The sequence below is a fragment of the Gekko japonicus genome, unplaced genomic scaffold, assembly GCF_001447785.1.
Source record: "Gekko japonicus isolate JY-2015 unplaced genomic scaffold, Gekko_japonicus_V1.1 scaffold411, whole genome shotgun sequence".
In the NCBI taxonomy this organism is placed as follows: Eukaryota; Metazoa; Chordata; class Lepidosauria; order Squamata; family Gekkonidae; genus Gekko; species Gekko japonicus.
The window spans coordinates 116781-139932 of NW_015160221.1; the positions used below are offsets into that span (position 1 = coordinate 116781).

At 43.0% G+C, this 23152-nt stretch overlaps 1 protein-coding gene across 1 annotated transcript in view; it reads right to left on the reverse strand.

Moving 5' to 3' along the window:
* The window catches only part of PRDM16 (PR domain containing 16), a 325812-nt gene that overhangs the window by 57813 nt on the left and 244847 nt on the right, over positions 1-23152 (reverse strand). Inside the window, exons 4-5 of the mRNA XM_015411108.1 lie at positions 15792-15932; positions 3963-4065 (exon numbers count right to left, since the gene is read on the reverse strand). Coding sequence (XP_015266594.1) covers positions 3963-4065; positions 15792-15932 — 244 coding nt within the window. The remainder of the gene's footprint in view (positions 1-3962; positions 4066-15791; positions 15933-23152) is intronic.

The window sequence follows — 23152 nt, forward strand, 5'->3', positions numbered from 1 at the left end:
TCCCTACATACAACCAGGTTTCTTCTATCTAGCCCTCTGTCTGGATGGATGGGGGATACACTTCTGGGTAGCAGTGTGTGTGAACAAGATCTTGGGGTACGAGTGGACCATAAGTTAAATATGAGCAGCCAATGTGATGCAGCGACAAAAAAAGGCTAATGCGATCTTGGGGTGTATCAACTAAGGCATAACATTCAGATTGCAAGATGGTCCCTCTGTACACTGCATGGGACAGGCCGCACCTGGAGTCTTGTTTGCAGTTTTGGAGGCCTCACTTCAAAAAGGATGTGGACGGAATGGAGCGGGTGCAGAGGAGAGTGACAAGGATGATCAGGGGCCTGGAGGGCAAGCCCTGTGAGGAAAGGCTGAGGGACTTGGGAATGTTCAGTCTGGAGAAGAGGACGTTGAGGAGGGACATGATTACTCTCTTGAAGACTCTGAAGGGCAGTCACTTAGAGGAGGGCAGGGAGCTGTTCCTGTTGGCAGCAGAGGAGAGGACTCGCAATAATGGGTTTAAATTAAGGGTGGGAAGGTACCGGCTGGATTTTAGGGAAAACTTTTTTACAGTCAGAGTTGTGCAACAGTGGAATCAGCTGCCTCGGGACTCAGGAACATCCTCATCAGGGATGCTCTAAGTCGATCCTGCATTGAGCAGGGGGGTGGACTAGATGGCCTGTCTGGCCCCTTCCAACTCTATAATGAAGTGTGTATCACACCTGTATCACTTCCTCTCTTTGGAGTGGCATACAGAGCTCTCCCCGCTTCCGTTTTATCCTCATAACAGCCCTTAAAGGTAGGCTGGGACAATGACTGGTCCAGTGTCTCCAACTGACCCACCCCAGGGCTGAGTAAAAATCTGAACCCAGATCTTCCCCCTCCCAGCCTTCTTATCCATCCGCAAAGGTAGGAGATCATGCCACTGATCAGGGCTAGCGGCAATAAATACCATTAATGGGAGGGGGAAAAAAGCCCTTATTTCTGTAAATCGTCGCCATGCCGTCCGCATGTTTCGTATCCAACAGGGACAGCCATTCTTTCCTGCCAGTCTTCTGCACCCCGTTTGTCAAATTTGTGTTACACGCCTCTATCTTAAGTTCCATCAGGAACATTCAGGACATAGCAGGAAAGTAACCAAAAAAAATATATACATCAGTCCGTAATAGCTTTCAAAGAGACCGAGGGGAACATAATTATGTAGCATCTACATACTAATCTACCAGAGCCGTATCTCAAAGGAATTCAAGAGCCTTGCACAAAATTCCTGCAGTGATAAGGGGGGTCGGCTGCATTTGGCTGCGGTTTGGAGAAAAGAGGTGTTTTTTTCTTCTTCTTCAAATGATAATTATCTTTGTGTGGAACATTTTAACATTTCCTTTCTTATGCAATTCAGAGTTCCATTGGAAAAGTGGTGAGAGAGAGCATTGTTGAAGGCAAAGGGGATTTAAAAAAATTCTAAAAAGTCAAATTTTGGATGATGGGCTATTATGTTTGGGAAGCAATTAGCGAGCAACTGCCTGCCACTTGATACGCGAGAAGGAGGAGGCAGATAAATGCTGCCGAATGCCAAAAATGAAGCATTGTTGGGGACAAGGTAGGGGTTTATTTTTCCGGTCGGTTCAGAAATGTGTCATTTTGGAATTAAAATAAAATTAAATTCATCATGCATAACAGATCATCCAAAACTCAGTTAAAAACATTCCATGTTCCTTCTGCTTTGGCTTAATTTTTCCTTGCTTTGACTGGGGGGGGGGCAGGCTTTGACTCACCAACCGAGGGACAGAAAGGACTGAGGGTGTGCTCTAAGGCCCAACGCTGACCATACCTCAGTGGGGGTGGGAGCAGCTCTTCTCACAATAACTATCATCAGAAGCCTAAAGTCACAGCTTACTCTGTTTTCCCTACTGCTGCTTTCCTCAGCCACCCCCAAAATCCATCAGAATTTTTCCTAATGGAAAGAAAGAAAGAAAGAAAGAAAGAAAGAAAGAAAGAAAGAAAGAAAGAAAGAAAGAAAGAAAGAAAGAAGGTGGGTGGGTGGTTGTTGGGGAAGGGAGGAAACTGATAGAAAGGGGAAGGACAGGAAGAAAATTAGCAAAACAAAACAGTGAGATGAAAAGGAAAGAGATAAGGCAGGAAAATGTCAGAGGGAGGAAGGAAGAAGGAAGACAGGATGGGAGGAAAAGGACTGGAAGGGAAGGAGGAAAAAGTTAGAGAGCAGGAAAGAGAAGGAAAAAAACAGTGTTTGTTGTTCATTTTCTGTTTTTTAGTTCTTTCTTCTCGTTTATTTTTTTTTTATAAAACAACCTTGCTTTTTATTAAGTCCTATGGCCTTCCTGGACAAAGATGTAATTCAGTACTTAAAAAAAGTAATCCCAGACTTCAGTCAAGGAGGTCAGGGCCACATTCATCATTCTCCCTTCCCCCATTTTATTCTCGCAACAACCCTGTGAGGCAGGTGCGGTGGACTGAGAGCAGGCCAAGCCCATCTAGTGAGGTTCAGTGATCTGAACCCGGGTCTCTCTCAAGCCAAGCTCAACACTCTCAAGCATTGGCTCTCTCAAGGCCCCAAGACCCTGGGAAAGTATACCCATACTTCAGAAAGAACCGAATAGGAAATCATGTTTTTTCAGCATTACTACAATATGGCCTACTCACATAATTTCAGAAATAAAATGTTTTTTTCTTAGATAGCTGATGAGTCTGGAAGTATGGGGAGATAACAGGGCACTTGAGTTACAAAGTTGAACTGGGCTGAGAGAAATGGCGTCCTGTTGACAGGGGCCGCTCAGCTACTGTCTAAAACTTTGAAAGACCTCTTTATTTCTCAGTATGGGCCACACTTCTTCACACCTTACAAAACACCTCCTCGTACGGGATTGCATGGCTGCACAAATGGCTGAGCCATTATTAGAATCTCAAGTTGGTGGGTTACATTTTTCACACCACGAGCAAACAGGACACCCTGCCTCCGCGTGCGACTGGAACACCTTTGTTACGTGATGCACAAAATCAAACTACGTACAAACAGACAACACACAAAAATATGCATAACTCATAACTGCCTTGATATTTTTTTCCTAAAAGGGGTGAATGGTGATAACTGTTGTCCCACCTTCTCTCCTGGAGCCTTTCCCCCCTCGTAGGTTCTTGCAAATGTGTAGGTGGAAAAAGCGTGTTGGGGGAATGGAAGTCTGATGCCTTGGGTTGAATCTTGCCAGCTTTTTCGCTTGATCTTGTTCAGTTTCCCTTCTCTTTACAGTCCCCTTCCTGCGTGGTTTTTGACCATGTGGGTCCCACAATCCCTGATGCAGCATTTTTGGCATGCAGAAAGAGCCCTTCTGCCCTTTCCCCCCTGCAGAAACGCTGATGGGACCCAACACATGGGGCTTAATTTCTACTCAGACAGCCATAATAATTAATACCTGCAATGTAGGGTCTTTTAACTGGAGATGACGGGGACTGAACCTAGGACTTTCTGCATGCAAAGCAGATGTCTTGCCCAAGAACCCATTTTATAGAGAAATTATGTACTTTTGAAAATTAATTAAGTAATGCTCAATAATTTGGAGATTGTTTGCTAAATGAGTCCTGTTCATGAGTAAAGACGGTTGATATATTGTATGTTTAATGAAAATGTATATGCAAAACTTGTTGTACCTGTAATCAGTTAGCGCTTTATGTACTGCTCATTGATATTGCTCATTACTGTTATATTACTGTTATATGATTGTAAACTTTATTTGTTAAAATAAACATTTCTTTTTAAAAAAAGCAGATGTTCCCCCTTCTGTATTGCAAGCACCTCTGAATGTCAGTGGCACATAAATGTTTCCAAATCCAACCATTGTTACGTGCGGCAATCACACCATGGCCAAGGAGAAAATACACAAGCAGATTATCATGTGTTGTTTTGGAGGGGAGGGGTCATGTCTTAAAGGGAAGTATTCTGGGGGCGCAAGTCTCACCTTCCAAACTAGGTGGCATGTTTCCAGCTGGGTAAGTGCTTTCTTTCATGTACATCAGCAGCTCTTCTCCTGGTTCTATTTCTTTAATAACTTTATAATAAATCTAGACGTTTGCAAAACAAAAAAGAGAGACACAAAGAGAAAAAAGAGGGGGGGAAATTAAAACTGCAGAACCATTTGTGTTTTCCTCCAAGTTATCAGAACTGATTTGGCAAAGCAGGGATGCTGATACTGGACCGTTGGTCACTATTCCTGACAGCTGGATATGATTTTTAAAAATTTCTTATGCCTGTTGTTTCAGACCAAAGAACCCATTTCCATTTTGCTGCTGCACTGCCTGCATAAAATCCACTATTTCTTTCTTTTGCTGCACCCCATTCTGTCTCTGAACAGTGGATTTCCCATGCAAAATATACTCATTTTCCAACATTTACTTGTGCATTATCTGTATTTTAGACAAATACAATACCCAACATTTACTTGTGCATGAGTCAATCAGCATTATCTGTATTTTAGACAAATACAATAAGCCCCATATGTATAAATATCATATAAACTGCATATTAAATCCATACAATATATGCAAACAAGTTTACTAAACCAACAGCTAGAAGTAGAAAAGTGAAACCACGGACTAAAACAGAAATGGAGAGAAATAAAAACAAGTAATGGGAAATATTCACTCATTCCTACAGGTGACTCCTCCTCATTCCCACTGTTCGTATTTCAGGAATGTCCAATTGTCATATGGTGGAAAAAATCAATAGGTGCCAAATCTCATCTCAGTTATGGCTTATCCACAAGACCACTTGGATGTAGTTGGGAGTCACAAGTTCAATTGACTTTTTGTGTTTGGTGCCTGACCTTGGGAAAGCCTGCCCCCTGCAGACGTGGAAGTCCAGGCTCATCGATGGATCCTCCAGTCCAAATCCATTGCTGTAACGTTGGCCATCCGGGATAAGAGATATCCTGGATCTGTGGCCAACTTTCTCTTGAAAAGCCTCCCTGTAAGATGCCATAAAGCCCCTATAAGTGTTGAGATCTAAAGATCTGCACAGCTCCCTTGTCTTCCATGGAACACCACATGAGCTGTTCTTCAATCCCTTCATGATTGCAAAATGTTTCATACACTACACACACAGAGTTGAAAACTGCTGTGAATTTACCATGCTTGTGTATGCATTCTAGACTGAGGGTGCTTTCACACACGCTGAATAATGCAGTTTCAATCCACTTCAGCGACCGTTTGAAAGTGGTTTTTGCCATTTCACACTGTAAAATCCAGTTGGAAACTACATTGAAAGTGGATTGAACGTGTATTATTCAGTTTTTGTGAGAGCGCCCTCTTTCTCATTAACATGAATGTTTCCCCAAATTCTCATTAACATGAATGTTCCCCCAAATTCTTTCCAGCTTCACCTTCAGGAAGCCTTGACCTAGTGACCTTCAGGTGTGTCCAGGGAATAGCTCAAATGACCACATGGTCGTCACCCACACAGGGCTCCCCCCCCCCCGTTCACTTCAGTGTCAAGCGATTTTCTTTGAATGCATTGGTCATAATGTGACCTTAGAATGTCCCCATGTGTGAAGTAGATGAGGAAAGCCCCTTGCTTGTGCAGCAGGGACATTGAAGGCCCATATTGCTTTGAAGCTCTATATTCCTTCGAGTCAGAACTCCCCTGACTATTCCTCATTCTCCATGTCTGATGTGTCACTGTTGCAGAATAGCATTCCGTATGGACAGCAGGTTTGAGATATGCCAACCTCCCAAAATAAAAAATAAGCAAGCCGGGAAATAACAGAAATGCTGACCTGGTGATCAAAACAACACACAGTCATACAATGAGGCCCGGCTAAGCTTCAGTTCTACATTACACAGTTTAGAAAGGTTTTGTGTTTGGAATGGGGTTAGGAGTGTATGTGTCCCCCCCAAAAAAAATGACTTTTCAGTTTTGTGTATGGCTGGGAAGGCCACTGTCCCACTGGCAGTCGCTTTTGGCAAATTCCCTCATGTTTGTTTGCTTGCTTGTTTGAGGGCATTTTAATGGCATGCCGTTTTTGCATTATGCACAGTTTATTACCCTATTTATATGCAACGGATGTGAAAACAGGTGACACGTTTTAACAGCAATATTATTCCATTAACGTGGTGGTGGGGGGGGGAAGCACTGCTTCATCCTGAGCATTGAGAAAACCTTAAAAGAAAAATGAACTTTTGAATACCGTCAGAATTGTCACCAAAATGGGTATTATCCCTGATTGTGATAAAGAATGCTTTGGGTGATTATCAGTCTGAAAGCTGATCTGCATTCTGAAAAGATTGTACACATTCTGAGATGCCAGAAGGCGGAAGTATTTGGGGAATGGCTGGTTTTACACCTATCCCAAGTGAAGATATCATATAGCTCTGTGGCCACATGGATCTTTTGATACCCACACACCTATTTCTAAACGGTGCTCGGAGACCCTTCACTAGAGGTCTTCTGGAAAACCTAGCCAAGCATAAGCTTCATTCTCCTCTCAGTACATTGCACTGCAGAAACAGACTTCTCTAAAGATATGAAGAATTCCCTTGAGAAACAATACTTTAAAAAAATACTTCCTTATTTGTAGTTTTTAGGACGTTCTACAAATATGTAACAATCTACCTTTCTAAACGAGAATACCAAGTATTGGTGATTTCATTTATCTAGATTCAACCCTTGGTCAAAATTTAGACGGTAACCTCCTCTGAGGCAGGAACGTGTCTTTACTGTGTTACCGAACGAAGTCTTTGTCATAAAATAAAGGGTATGGTTCCAGGATACAGCTACTGGGCTGATGTTCTGGATCTGCTCAGACCTCCTGGGAATCTCAACTATGGGGTTTTGAGCTGACATGGAAGAAACGTATAATAAAAAATGAAATAGTTTGCACTGTAATCCTAAACAGAGTTACACCCTTCTAAGGCCATTGAACTCAATGGGCTTTGAAGGGTGGAACTCTGTTAAGGATGGCACTGTCAAGTCACTAAAATTGTCACACAAATTGACAGCATTCTGTACTTGAATAAATAAATGAGAACCTAACATAAGAACATCTTGTAATAAGAACATAATTTGCCTATGAGGGAAAAATGGGTTGGATCCTATTTAAAGGACTTTCTGTTGCCATACAAACTCTGATCCGGGCGTGTGTGTCTGTCCTTGCCAGTGTTCCCTCTAAGGTGAGTTACTGTGAACTAGCTCACAGTTCTTTAGCCTCCAGCTCACACATTTTTGTCTTGGCTCAGGAAGGGATGGCTTCAGAGCAAACGAATGTATGCAGTAGCCAAATCGTTTGCTCACAACTTGAATGCCAGTAGCTCACAAAGCAGCATTTTTGCTCACAAGACTCCACAGTTTAGAGGGAGCATTTTGCTGTCCCCTTCTGCAGTTTGGAGAGATTGCCTACCTTCACTGGCTGAAGGGTTTAGGCTGCATTTGGCTACAGTTCTGATACAAATTAGATGGGATTACTGGACAGGTTTTCAGTGCTGTTTGCATTTGGGTGTCTTAAAGTACATGGCATTTTAAAGATAACATTGTTAACTGCCTTGAATCCTATCTTTGGAGAAAGGCAGCATTACATGCCACAAACAAACAACTTCCTTCCACTGAGTGAGGAGTCTGGCTTGGGGAGGGGGGGAGATTCCTTCCTCCAGAGTAACCCTCAGTTGAAGGGAGTTGTAGGATGCAACTCATTGTTGATATTTATTTATTATTTATCATTATATTCAATTTATATCCCACCCTCCCTGCAAGCAGGCTCAGGGTCAGTTACAGGTCACATAAGACGGGACAGTAAAGCTATAGAATATCACAGATATTATACAGTTAAAACTTGAAGAGTGGACGATGATAACACCAGCATAAGACATTGCCTTGGTAGCGACGCTTATGATCTACTTCTTCTGAATGGTGACATTGGCCACTGGACACAAGGCCAGGGCTGCTGGTAGGGGATATTGATATTGGTCATATATTTTGATAACAACAGATCACATCGTCATTCCGAGATGGCCTTCCAGTCTTGGCAGAGTTATGTCAAAGGTTACAAAGGTGTAACTCTGCCTAGGCGTTCGCAGTTGACAAATTTATTTGAAATTCCAACAAGGTTTTTTTTTCCTTTTTCCTTTTTTTTTTTAAAAAACTGACCGGGACTTTTCAAATTCAGCTTTTTTTTTAACTGACCGGGACTTTTCAAATTCAGCTTGGAGTTTTCTTCAGACAATATTGAGGGGGGGGGGCACACTTCTAGACAACCACAGCCATAAATGTTGCTGAAACAGTCAACAAATGAAAAATTCAGGATATGATCAGCACCATCCTGTCTGAGAGAAAGGCACAGAAATCCACTGGTAGATTACCAACGCCGACTGTTTCTTTCACATTTTTAAGCGAATACAGTTTGACATATCTCACCCACACTGAAGCAAGGAACCTGGCAGACACTTAAATAAATTGATAAGGCAGAAACCGTGCGCTGCTTGGTGTTTAAAAGTTACTTTCAGTAGCTTTGTTTTCTAGGTTATAATTTATTTTTTTAAAGGCATTTATGTTTTTTGAGGAATACATATCTGGGTCAGAATGCATTTCAGGGTCATCATTTCCACCTGAAAAAATCTCCATTTCAGTTCCACGTGCATGAGTCAAATCTCTGATTCTATATTTCTCGGCCATTGCCTGTTTACTCACACCAAAATTTCCCCAGAAATTGTACACAATTTGCAATGTTGTTTGTGCATTAATAAATACATATTAAAGCATATAAATGAAGTACACTGCATGTATAAATACCACGTGTGTCATGTCCAAAAACTGTACAACACGAGGACGCATTACAAATCAGTATACAAAAACCGACTGAGAGAAGCACAGAACAGAAACTGTCAGCTAAATCAATAATAAAAATGAACGAAACCAAATTATTGACTTATCTACTTATTCCTGATGCTTCTGCATTCTCATCTTTTCAGCTCGCCCACAAGAGGGCAGCCTTTACCAATTAAAATTACATTTGCCAAGGAGAGACCCCTTTAAGGATAAACCTTTGCAGTGCCCCCCCCCCCCGTTTCTTTTCATTTTGTCCTGACTTCAACCATCTCTTAAAATATACCTTTAAGGCAACTAGTTAAGAAAGCTGTCCTGTCTCAAATAAGCCAGAACTCAGGAATAAAACAACAGAAATGTTTCCTTTAAAACACAAGCACATAAATAAACCAAGTACATAGAAATCAATTTCAAATTCCCCGTTGAAATGAGGGAGACACAAATTATATTTTCCTCACAGAGACGGCATCTCTCCTAAGTCACAATCATAATATTTATGTGAGAGTTCTAAGGATATTAGTCAACTTTTAAAAGATCACGGGTGGTGAAGAAGAGTTCTGTTTATCTTGGCCCATCATTTGAGACAGTGGATGGTCCAATAAACTTATCTTACTTTGTATGAAACCCAAAGGGTTATTCAAGGTGGGCCCAGGGGTTTAAGCATACCACCCTGGGTCTTCTGATTCCCTTCTACCCCAAGACAACCCCATCTGGAAGCACCTCTGAAACTTTCCTGATCTTGGGGAGTAGAGGGGGGGGGGAATGGGCTGATGCTCAAAAACATACATTCAGATTTTTGACGGGGGATGTGGAGTGAGTTTGTTGGGTTCTTTGGATCCAGGCCCCATTCAGCCTGCCTTGTTCTGTGTGATCGGCTATGAAAAAGGAGGCCTTTGACACACACACCCCGCACCCCACTCTGAGGTCACGTCACACTGCAAATCAGAGCTAAAAAAGACCCAGCAGAACGCAGACATTCAGACACGCACAATGGGTCAAGAAAAAGGGGGAGAGAAGAAAAGGAAACCTGAATTAAAGGAAAGGGCATGAAGCAATAAAATTTCTAACCTGTTTCTGTTGCGCAAGATTCCCCACCGGAGAGACCCAAGTTAAGTTTAGATTGTCCCTGTGTGTCATTCTGGAATCAAGAGAGCGGACCACAGAAACCATTCTCTTTGCGATTAGGAGGAGACGGCAGGTATTCTAGGCCAGGGGGGAAAGCTGGAGCGGGGGGTGGGGTGTCTACTGCTGTCTTTGCAATGGCATCGACCCGAAATTTGCAGCACCCCCCTCTCTTGCAGAAGCTCTGCTTTGCCCAACCCAGTCCTCGATTACCTAAAACTTCATCTCTCAGACACACCCACTTGCTTTTTATCAACCCGGCCTCCCTAACATCAAGAATGTCAAGAGAGACTGAGGCCCCCGCTGAAAGTCGAAGGAAAAGGAAGTTTGGGTTACGGGAGCCAACAGTTCTGAGTTTCAAACAGGCTGGGGAAAAAAATATTTGTATTTCAGGAGGAGGGGGGCAAAACAACAACTTTCTTTAATACAGTGTCTGGGATGAGAAGGCATCGAACAGTGAAAGGTTTCCCTTCGTTTAATAACCAGAATACAAAGCATTTCCAGGTATTTGCAAACACGACATTCTGTTGATTTGGGAAATATCTTGGCGAAAGGGCTGGCAAGTAGTCTGCTCTGCGGTTTTAAATATCGTCATAATTTCTGTTCTAACACGAAGATTTCCAATGCAGCTCAAAAGATTAAATTCTAGGCCAATTTACCCGAGAGCTAGTCCATTTATTTAAACGGAGCAGCACGCATTTCCCCACAAACATTGATAGAGGCAGGCTAGAAGGGCAATTTGTGAATTAAATAATGAACCCACTTCACATATCTGAAGCGAGGGCCTCTTGCCTCCGAGGGCACGTGCCACAATTCAGCGTGTGAGAATTTCAAGGGACCACGGGATGCTTTGTTCTCCGCCACAAGTGATCTGACCTCATTGCAGCCATGAGAAGGCAACTTTTAAGGTCTGATAGTTGGGCAGAAGCACTGTTTTTTCTTTTCTTTTTTTTAAAGAATGATTAATGATAAATATTGTATTTATCTCCATATTAAGGAATGGTTTGAATCTGGTGGATTTGCTGGCACCACAGGATGAGAGAGTCAGACGAGGTATTTGTGATAAATGAGAGAAATACTAATGATGATGATGATGATGTTACCACTGTGCCAGTTGTTGTTGAAGCCTAGAAGTCTCAAGAAACACCTGGGCATTCTGGGAATCGAGCAAATAACACCAGCTCAGCTCCAGGAGACAGTGTTGCTTGGAACAGCAAGAATCCTGCAAAAGCACTTCTGCAGTTCCCAAGAACTTGGCTAGATCTCGAATCGAAGAACACCACCTACCAGTCAAATATCTGACTCTGAGAATAATAATAATAATAATAATAATAATAGTTGTTGTTGTTGTTATTATTGCATCATTATCATCATCATCATCATCATCATCATTATTATTATTATTGTTGTTGTTGTTGTTGTTATTATTATTATTACCCATTTTTGTGACAAATGCAATACCAAAATATCATGACTTAGTTCTGTGTCCTTTTCAGAGGTTAGTCATGTTGGACTGCAGCGGAACAGCCAGATTTGAATCCAGTATCTGAAGAAGGGAGTTTTGACTTTCAAGAGCTCATACCCAACCCCCCAATCTAGTTGGTGTCTAAGGTGCTGCTGGACTCAAATCTAATAGTTCTATGTCACATGCGCCCCCGCCCCCCACTGAGAATTTCCTGGGCACGGGGCTGACTACAAGATACAATTTATTTAGAGGCTTGGCTCTTTGTGTCCACAGCTTCAGGGGCTACTAAAGACAGGGCCTTTTCCATGGTGGCACCTTGTCTATGGAACCTTCCCATAACCCCCTCTACCTGGCACAAGATCAGATGTCCTTTGAGTTCCAGGGTAAGACTTTTATCTGCCTGAACTTTGTCAGCTGAGTTTTCTCTCTTCCTTATTTTTTGTTATTGTTGTGGACTTACCTGTTGGGTGTTGTTTATTTGGGTTTTTTTGGGGGGATGTAAATTAATTTTATATAAGAGGATTTTTAAAGTATAGCTGTTTATTGTCTTAGAAGAGTTTACGTGCTGCTCTTGAATGTTATTTCCAGGGAAGTTGATTTTTTATAGCTGAACTTTTATTGGCTGAATGTACAGTGCTGATTTACTGATGCACAATGGCAAAATGCATACCTCAGAGAGAGAAAACACAGATTCACTTCAACCAAGGGAAAAAAAGCAAAACTGATTCAAAATAAACTTGCTGAAAAATCTGAAAACATCCCTAAAGCCACCTCAAAATATTTTCCAGAAATAGTAAGCATTTTGAGTTTAAAAATAAAATGGAATTTGGCTCCAAACAATGTGGGGGAATGGTGAAAGAAATGGGTTAACAGAGTTGTCTTTATTGTTCCTGCCCTTTATTGTGAAAGAATTAACCTGCTAATTCCTGCCATCATTTTACTGAACTTCTCCTTTAGCAGAATCTATTGAAGTTCTGTTTAAAGTTGGGGTTCTTCTTTAGATGACAGGCCACTCAAACCATCAGGCCAGGTTTTAAACTGAATCTCTTGGTGGGGAGGGGTGTCTCTACATACAAGAAAGGCCACTGATGCATTTTATAGATGATAAATAATATGATTGTCCTCTTTAAATATATATATTTTGTACACTTACTGGAACAGTAGTTCCCTCCCCCATTTTTGTTTTAGTTTCTGCAATGACAACTATCAGGGAAGATATTGTTATATCAACATCAGCTTTAGTGGGAGGGCTTCCTGGTAATTTCAAAATGTTACCTTTCAGGCTGACCTTTTTTGGGCACTCATAAAAATATCCGCAAGTCCTTCCTTCCTTATTTATTCATTGAGCACAGTTTTAATGGGTAGCGGCTGAAACACCACCCGAAACAACTGGCTTAGCTCTGCATCGTCTTGCGGAATGGCTCAAATATTCGCATTCCCTTTGAGAAAACTGAAAAAAGGGGGAGGGCATCTTGGGCTGTGGTGTAATTTGGGATTTAGCATTTGGGATTTTGTATATCAGAGAGAAAATGTGTTTACGTATACATTTAAAAATACTTCTAGATGGATGCTCAGATAACCTTTCAATGCAGCTAGCAACAATGATACGATGCCGCTCTTAATTAAAAGAGCAGCGGCAACAACAAAAAATTGTCTCTTCATTTAACTGTATCTTCATGAATTGAACTCAAATGGAAGAGTGGGAAATTTCAGAGAATTTTGCTTTGTTTCCGCACCTTTGTTAATGCTTTTATTTCTTACTTAAAAATAAAAAAAATTAATAAAATCACAGAACAATTACATGACAAGAGCCATTCAAAAAAAACAAAAACAAAACAAAAACAAAAAAACACCAGCATCATAGCCAGTGTTGTGTAGTGGTTAAGAGTGGAGGACTCTAGTTTGTAGAACTAGGTTTGATTCTCCCCTCCTCCTCCACATGCAGCCAGCTGGGTGACCTTGGGTCAGTCACAGTCCTCTCAGAGCTGTTCTCTCAAGAGCAGTAGCCTTCTCAGCCCCACCTACCTCACAAGGTGTCTGTTGTGGGGAGAGGAAGGGAAGGCAGTTGTAGGTGGCTCCTAGACTCCTTCAGGTAGTGAAGACTGGGATTTTGCCAGATTTCGGAAGCTAAACAGAGTCAGCCCTGGGTAGTACTTGGAGACCCAGCTTGGTGTAGTGGTTTAGAATGGCAGGCTCTGATCTGGAGAACCAGGTTTGATTCCCCACTCCTCCTCCACATGAAGCCTGCTGGGTGACCTTGGGCCAGTCCCAGTTCTCTTCGAACTTTCTCAGCCCCACCTACCTCGCAAGGTGCCTGTTGTGGGGAGAGGAAGGGATGGCTATTGTAAGCCACTTTGAGACTCCCTAGGGCAGAGAAAAGTGGGATATAAAAACCAACTCTTCTTCTTCTTGGATGGGAGACCAGCAAGGAAGTCCAGGGTTGCTGTGCAGAGGCAGGCAACGGCAAAACAGACCTCTTTGTCCTCTGTCTTGAAAACCCTAGGGGGTTGCCAGAAGTTGGTTGCAACTTGGCAGTACTTTACAACACACACGAGGGACGCCTGCTGTAGACGGTACCTTTGCTCTTGCAGAGCCTTCCAAATGTCAAAAAGGCATGCCTGAAAGACGTTTTGGGAACAGCTGCAGTGACTGAGCCAAAAAGATCAAGTGTGGTGGACTTGCTAATTGCCTTCGGGGGACAGGAGGAATTCCACCCACTCCCCATGCAGGTCTTTTATTTTTTTAAACTGTGCAAGGGGCAATGTGAGGGAAGGCACCATGGTATAGCCCGATCTCATCACACCTCAGAAGCTAAGCGGGATCAGTACATGGAAGTGAGACCTCCAAAGAAGACTCTGCACCTCTGCTTCTCACTTGCCTTGAAAGCCCCTTGCTGGGGTTGCCATAAATTGGTTGCGACTTGACAGCGCTTTACACACACACATATACACACACACAAAAACACAAACAAATGGCAATGTTGTCTTACAAGCTGTTGGTGGGGTCAAACAATTAGCCCTTATTGCTGGCAGCCCTGCAATAAAAGCAAGTTTTGATGCTGAAGTTATCGAAAAGACTTACCACTACTCAGGGCCAAACTAGGTGAGAAGCTGGAAGGGCTATGACTTTGGAGGGTATTTTTGTTGTTTGTTGTTGATAAACAGCAGCCACTCGCTGCCATTCTCCACCCAGGAAATGCAAGATAATGATGTTTCGGGAGCCTCTAGAACAATCTTCCACTTCACAGTGGGAGATGCGGGGGGGGGGGGGGGGGGGGGGTTTCTGTTGCACATGTAACTTTCTTACCCACCCGCTATCTTTCCATTATGAAGGAGTCAGAAGGCCCTGGGGTAATAAAAACTTTGAAGAGGATCCCATTTAGGGGTCGCAGAAAACCTGAAGGAAGCAGAGTAAAAAACCTCTGACTCCCATTAGTCCTGCCTCACTGACTCCAGAAAAGTGTGCAAACAAGGTGCGTGGCTTGCTCCTGGCCATTGTAGGTGCGCAAAGGAGGGTGATAGAGTGGGAAAAAGTGAGGCATGGTGGTGCTTTATGTGAGCTGGGGCATCACTGGGCATCTTGTCGGAAGTGGGGACTGAACTGTTTGAGTATGTACATGAGTCCTTTCCCTTCATTGTGAAGGAAGCACCATTTGCTTCTATAGTGAGCATCTCCTGTTTTATATGTTGGCGAAAGCTTTCACAACCAGAGTCCATTAATTGTAGATTTTCTGGGCTGTATGGCCATGGTCTTGGCATTGTAGTACCTGACATTTCACCAGTAGCTGTGACTGGCATCCTCAGAGGTATAACACATAAAGATGGAGTACTCTCTGTGTCAATGTGAGAAGAAAAATGGTAGAAAAATGATTCTAAAGTTGTTTTTTATGCAAAAGAACCTCCTCAGGAAAGCTCTTCCATTAGCATGTCACAGCCTGGGAAACTCCTGCAAGATAATGACTCAGCCCTACCCCCACCTTCCTGAGTAGATATAAATTACCTGTCTGCCTTTTTTCTTCTCACCTTGACACAGAGAGTACTCCATCTTTCTGTGTTATATCTCTGAAGATACCAGTCACAGCTGCTGGTGACACATCAGGTACTACGGTGCCAAGACCACAGCCATACAGCCCGGAAAATCTACAACAACTAATCTCCTGTTTTGCTATTAAAGCACTATAATTTTTTAAGAATCTTTTTTAAAAAAGAATCTTAACTGAACTCAAAAAATAAATGATCAGAACTTTCATTTACGATATGGTCTTCTATCCCGATACAACCCTGCCCCAACTTTTACAAGCAAAGACCAAACTGCATCAACAAAACTGTACATACTGGTGGAAAAAATAGGAGGAGACTGGGAAGAGAGGTTTCAAACAGAGCCAGACCATACCTGGTCATTTATGGGACATGCTGCAACGTTTTGTTCTTCACTAGAGCAGGCCATTCGGATGTACTTCAACCAGTTCCCGTTTCCATTTCCAGTCTGACTGGCATCGACGCAGAATTTTTCGGTGCTCAGGTCTTCACCAATCTGCAACAGGAGGCAAGAGTATTGTTCAAAAAATTGGAATGAGCACAATCAAAATGCAAGTTAATTGCATTCCGAGGACTATTTTAAGCCCAATAAGGATTAAAGAGAAAGATGTCCAGCGGGCACCCTGACCATTATGTGGTCAGTTCAAAGGACTATGTTGAGAGAACAGCACAACAAACACTCCTGGGCCTTTAGTAAGAACTATTTGTTTACCAAAAAACAAACACCCAAACAACCCTCTCTGGATGTTGCCAGGCAAAACTTGAAATATGCAAAGAAAGAATAAAATATTTATTTCTAGAGTTGCTGAAACTGTGAGATTCCTGGAGGTTTGGGGGCAGAGCCTGTGGAGGGTGGCGTTTGGGGAGGGGAGGGGCCTCAGCAGGGTATATTGCCATATACGCCACCACCCTCCAAAGCAGCCATTTCCTCCATGGGAACTGATCTCTGGAGAAGAAGAAGAAGAAGAAGAGATTGGATTTATACCCCGCCCTTCACTTGGAGTCTCAGAGCGGCTCACAAACTCCTCTCCCTTCCCCTCCCCACAAACAGACACCCTGTGAGGTGGGTGGGGCTGAGAGAACTCAGACACAAACTGCTCTTTTTCAAGGACAGCTGTGCCAGAGCTTGTGACTGACCCAAGGTCACATCAGCAGGTGCAAGTGGAGGAGTGGGGAATCAAACCCGGTTCTCCCAGATTAGAGTCCGCACACTTAACCACTGCACCAAACTCCTGTAATTATGGGAGGTCTCCGAGCCCCACCAGGAGGCTGACAATTCTATTAATTTCCAACTTTGTCTTTGGGTCCAGCTCATTCCTGAGTCCTTGAGACAAAACAGTGACTAGTGACACATTGAAACGCAGAATGCCTCTTGTTGAATCACACAGTCTTTAACCAGCTGTACTTTTGCTAGGAAACATACTTCTGGAAAACCCTGTCAGACACAATGCGATCCCTAAGTACAATTGAACCAGAAAAGGTACTTGAACTTTTGAACCAAGCTACAGTTGTCAGGCAAACTGGTAACATCCTAGTCCCTGGTACAGGAAGATAGCTGGAGAGCAAACCTACACTGAATGGAAGCTTGAAGGGTTAATGAGGGGACTCTGTACTTAATCCTTCCTCCGAGGAAGACTGCCGCAGATTTGAAGATGGGAAAAGTAGCTTAAGTGTGATCAAATGCTGCAATTCTCAGAAGTACTTGAAGACGCACTTATATGTGTGACCATGTGTGTGAAGGGGAAGAGAAAGAGAATACAGTGACCTTTTAAGATTTCCCCCCCAAAAAATTATTCTCAAAGCCAGAGATGCAGAAGGTGCAGACCTTCTACTTTCTTCTCACAGGAAAGGTGACACCTTTGCAAGAAATATCTACAGGCAGGTATTTAACATTTTCACACCCAAACTCTTGCAGATGCAAGTGTCTCTCAGAAGTGCTGGGTAATTTCCTGGTGTGATTACTGTAATGCATACTATACCTTTGAACTTGATTTGGAAACTGTAGAGGAGTGCAAACTATGGTTGTCTGATAATCAGCTGGGAACAGTAGCAGTGTGAGAGAGTACATTGCAACAGTATTGACGGAACCCTAGACTCACAGAATCTTCGAGTTGGAAGGGACCTCTAGGATCATCTAGTCCAACCCCCTGCACAATGCAGGGAATTCACAAATAACCCCCCCCCCCCCCCCCCAGTGACCCTTGCCTATGCCCAGAAAGGCCAACCCCCCCCCCCGCTCCAGGATCCCTGGCCAAACTGGCCTGGATAAAATTGCTGTCAAGTTCACAGAATCAACATTGCTGTCAGATGGCCATCTAGCCTCTCTTTAAAAACCTCCAAAGAAGGAGATCCTACCACCTCCTGAGGAAGCCTGTTCCACTGAAGGACCGCTCAGGAAGTTCTTCCTAATGTTTAGCTGAAAACTCTTTTGAATTAATTTCAACCCATTGGTTTTGGTCCAACTTTCTGGGGCAACAGAAAACTACTCTGTACCATCTTCTATATGACAGCCCTTCAAGTACTTGAAGATGGTGATCATATCACCTCTCAGTTGTCTCCTCTCCAGGCTAAACATACCCAGTTCCATCAACCTTTCCTCATAAGACTTGGTCTCCAGACCCCTCACCATCTTCATTGCCCTCATCTGGACACATTCCAGCTTGTCTATATCCTTCTTAAATTGTGGTGCCCAAAGCTGAACACAATACTCTAGGTGAGGTCTAATTAGAGAAGAGTAAAGTGATACCATCACTTAGCGTGATCTGGACACTATTACTTCTGTTGATACAGCCCCAAATGGCATTTGCCTTTTTAGCTACCACATCACCCTGCTGACTCATGTTCAGTGTATGGTCTACTAAGATCCCTAGATCCCTTTCGCCCATACTACTGCCAAGACGTCTCCCCCTTCCTATAATTATGTATTTGATTTTTCTTACCTAAATGCAGAACTTTACATTTATCCCCATTAAAATTCATTTTGTTTTAGGCCAGTTTTCCAGCCTGTCAAGATCATCCTGTATCCTGACTCTGTCTTCTATTGTATTTGCTACCCCTCCCAATTTAGTACTATTTAATTTAATAAGCATTCCCGCTATTTCTTCATACAAATAATTTATAAAGATGTTTAACAAAACAGGTCCCAAGAGAGATCCCTGAGGCACTCCACTTGTCACTCCTTTCCAAGAGGATGAGGAACCATTAAAAAACACCCTTTGGTGCAATCTATCAACCAGTTACAGATCCACCTAACAGTCAAGAACAGAGATAGGTTAGTCTGACATGGCTTCTTCTTGAGAAACCCATGCTGGCTCTTAGTGATCACAGCCATCCTTTCTAAATGCTCAAGGACCAACTGTTTGATTATTTGTTCTAAAACTTTTCCAGGTATAGACATCAAGCTGACAGGTGGGTAGTTACCCAGATCCTCCTTTCCCCCCTTCTTGAAGATGGGGACAGCATTTGCCCACCTCCAATCTTCTAGCACCTCACCTGTTCTCCAAGAATTCTCAAAAATAATGGACAGAGGCTCAGAAATTACATCTGCAAGTTCTTTTAGTACCCTTGGGTGCAGTCCATCTGGCCCTGAAGACTTAGTTTCATTTAAAGAAACTAGGGGTTTTTTTATTTGTGCTACCCCTATGCTGATCCTAGCCCACAACTCCCTTCCTCATCAGTGCAGTCCATCTGGCCCTGAAGACTTAGTTTCATTTTAAGAAACTAGGTTTTATTGTGCTACCCCTATGCTGATCCTAGCCCACAACTCCCTTCCTCATCACGTGTTCCGTTTTTGCCATGTTGAGCACCATTTCCCTTGCAAGATAAGACTGAAGAAAAGTAGGAATTGAGCATTTCTGCTCTCTCTTCATCACCTGTTATAATTTCTCTTTCCTGACCCCGCAATGGGCCTACCATGTCCTTGTTCTATTTCTTACTTTGAACATAAGAAAAGAACCCCCTTTTTTGTTGTTTTTAGCATCTCTTGCCAGCCTAAGCTCACACTGAGCTTTAGCTTTCCTAATTCTCTCTCTACAAGCACCCGTTATTTTGTTTCTATTCACCCTTGGTTATAAGGCCTTCCTTCCATTTCCTAAATGCGTCTTTTTATTTCTGGAATCTTTAGAAAGCTGTTTATGGAGCCACCTTGGCTTCTTTAGGCTCCACCCATGTTTCCTTCTCATAGGAATTGTTTGTGATTGTGCCTTCAATATTTCACTTTTAAGAAACTCCCACTCCTGTTGAACTCCCTTCTCCTTAAGTGTTTCTGGCCATGGGATTCTACCCAGCATAACTTTTTTAAGACTGTCAGAATTTGCTTTCCTGAAGTCCAACCTATTTGTCTGACTACATAGAGCTTTTCCCTTCTCCAAGACTATAAATTCCAAAATTACACTACTCAGGGTGACCACTACTTCCACCTCGTCAACCCGTTCTTCCCTGTTGGTAAGAATCAAGCCCAAGATAGCAGATCCCCTTGTTTCCTTCTCCACTTTCTGGAAAATGAAGCTGCCAGCAAGACAAGTCAGGAATTTATTTGACCTTTCATTTTTAGGGGAGTTGGACTTCCAGCAGATATCTGGGTAATTGGAATCTCCCACAACCACTTTGTCCCGTCTCTTAGAGAACTTTGTAATCTGCTCTAGGAGTGTCTCATCCAAGTCCTCTGCCTGGCTTGGTGGTCTATAGCAGACCCCCTAATGATATCACCATTATTTTTTACTCCTTTTATGTTTACCTGGAGACTCTCAAGTGAACTTCTACGCTTAGATTCATGTAGTCCCTCAAAAGTATATACTTCCTTTACATATAAAGTTACTCCTCCCCCCTCTTCCTTATTTGCCCATCCCTTTTAAACAAGCTTTGGAGCTGCGGTGGCTCAAGTGGTTAAGATGCTGAACTGCACGCTGTGGAAGGTCAGTAGTTCAGCAGTTCAAGATCCGAGTGTGCCGCATGACGGAGTGAGCTCCCGTCTCTAGTTCCAGCTCCTGCCAACCTAGCAGTTCGAAAGCAAGAAATTGCAAGTAGATAAATAGGTACCACTTCAGTGGGAAGGGAACAGCGTTCAGCACTGTGTAGACTGCACTATCAAGTCCCCAGTTTGCTGTGAATGAAAATCACTGCTGCAAGAACAGCTCCTCAGTCTGACATCCTTTGTAATGGGAAAGAATCTATCTTCTAGGTTAACAAAGTCATTTTCTACATCAGAAATATGTCTGTCCCCCAGCACTTCCCCCCACTTCTGTTCCTCATCTCCCCTCGCCTGGCCAGTCTCTAGCTCTCTGGTGTAGCTTCCCCACTCACCAAAAAAGACATCTGCCGTACGCCACCTCTTCTCATCTCCTGTTTCATCCAATATGAAAAGCAGATTTCTCCAGGATCAGTTGCAGCCAAATTTTGTCCTGCCCAGTTACAGATTTTGGATTCTGGGATGAACAATTACAGCTTTAAGATGCTCACATGATCTAAATGGAGGGTGTCATATGCTGGAAAAGAGTCTGAATTTTCTTTCCATTTCTCACATCTAAATCGGTATATTTTTTTCAGTTCCTTAGGTTCTGATGCACACTCTAACTGAGGTGCTGAAACTGGCTCGTGACAGAACCACCGAGCACTGGATTCAGTTCCAGCGTTCCAACTTGCACTTTTGGTCTGTCCCACCGAGTGGCATTCATGATCTCAGCCTAAAGAGTTATTTCATAATTCATTAACATTAGAAGTGCTGAATTAGTGAAAGCAAAAGTTAAGGGGGGGATTTTCTAGTTCAAATTTGCAGGGCCATTTTTTTTTTTTTGCACATCATTTGAGGTTTCCTGCTTCTCTAATTTGGGAGCTCTCTCTGGTGAGTAGTTCAGTCTGATTGCCAGGAGAATCTGTCATCAGTTTAGCTAATGGATTCTCTGGGTGCACGAAGAAATGTACCAGCCATAAGCATCGATGCCCAAATGCCTGGTTACTACAACACCACTTTGTAGATGCATTAAACTTCCTCTCCCCAAGAAGATTGCCTTTGACAGCTTGGCTGATGTGCTAATTTTGTTTGGCAACAGTGAGAAGGAGCCTTTTTCCCTTTAAAGTCGCATTTATGCATGCGCTGCTTTGGAACAATATGTTTATTGCTCTTAAGAGTCAGGAAACTGGCGGTTTTTTCCTCCCTTAAATGCCACAATCCGTATTTTTCAGAAATATTTTTTGTTTGGGTTATCTCGGCACTGTCAAAACTTTGTGCCAGAACTCAGATATGGAGATTTTGCAAGCAATAGAAGAGAAGGGAACTGTATTTGTGCAGTTGGGAAGCTGGGTAGAACACAGGATCTTCTGCAATGAAGGAATCGATGCTGGTGGGTCCCTGCATTTCTCTCTCTCTCGCCACTTTCATCTGTGTTCAGCTTTGCTGCCCATGTCATCCCCTCCCCCCCGTCACTTTGCTCGCTTCATTTCACTCCATTCCATTCCTTGCATTGGCTTCTTTTATCCTTCTGAGTTCAGTTAATTTGTGCAGTTTGCTGCCACAGATACAGGGCAATGGCTTAGACAGAGGGTTAGACAAACTCATGTCGGTTAGGGACCATGGCAGGTATATTGAACTTCTGTTTCCAGATGAGAGTCACTTTGGTAGTGGCTAAGTGCGCAGATTCTAATCTGAGAGAACCGGGTTTGATTCCCCACTTCTCCACACACAGCTGCTGGATGACCTTGGGCAAGCCATAGTTCTGACGAGAGCTGTCCTTGAAAGGGCAGTTCTGGAAAGAGCTCTCTCAGCCCCACCTACCTCACAGGGTGTCTGTTGTGGGGAGGGGAAGGGAAAGGAGTTTGTAAGCCACTCTGAGACTCTGAGTGAAGGGCGGGGTATAAATCCAATCACCTGCTCATCCTAATATACCTCTGGCTACTAGGTACTGAGGGGTGGAGGGAATCAAACAGTGCAGATGCTTGTTGCCCTCCTGTTCTGCTGGTGCATTTCTAAGAAGCATCTGCCTAATTATTCTTGGAAACAGGATGAAGAGCTCAACTGAACCTTGACCTAATCCTTAAGAGTTCTTGGTTTTTTAACATCGTAATTCATGTGTTTTTACTTATTTTTTAAAATCTCCATTATATTTCTCCTTCCTGCCCAGCTTCTATTCTTTCTGGTTTTCCTTACTAGCTACCAGTCTCCTCTTCTGAGCCCAATATTTCTGCTACTACCTTCTGCTTGCACGCATTTTCCGTAGATAACCCTTCTTAAGAGAGCGCCTCCCCCTCCTTCTCCATACACATCTTAAAGTAACATCTCTGCTTAGACCTTTCCTGTATATAGGTTTCTATGAGTCTTAGGCACAATGATCATAGGCCCCTTCTATTGGGAAAATTGGTCAATATGGCAGAATAAAACAGCGGAAGTGTGCTGGGCCCATAACCCTATTGGAAGATTTGGTTAATATAGCAGAGTTTGCCCAGACATAGAAGCATGATACTGAGTGCAGTAAATAAATCTCCCAAGAAGTACCTTTCAAAAAGGGTAAATTTACATTTATTCAAGTAGATCCAGTTCACATTCAGGTTGCAGTCAAAGGAATAAAAAGAAGCCTAATCTAAAGAGTACTTTCCCTGTCACGGATGGCCAGCTTGTCCAGCATTATGCATGTGAGAGAATGAGGCCATTGTATTTACAGGAGAGACCTGCAGAGGCATGTGTCTCCATGGAAGGCCACATGCAAGCAATGAGAGGACAAAGAG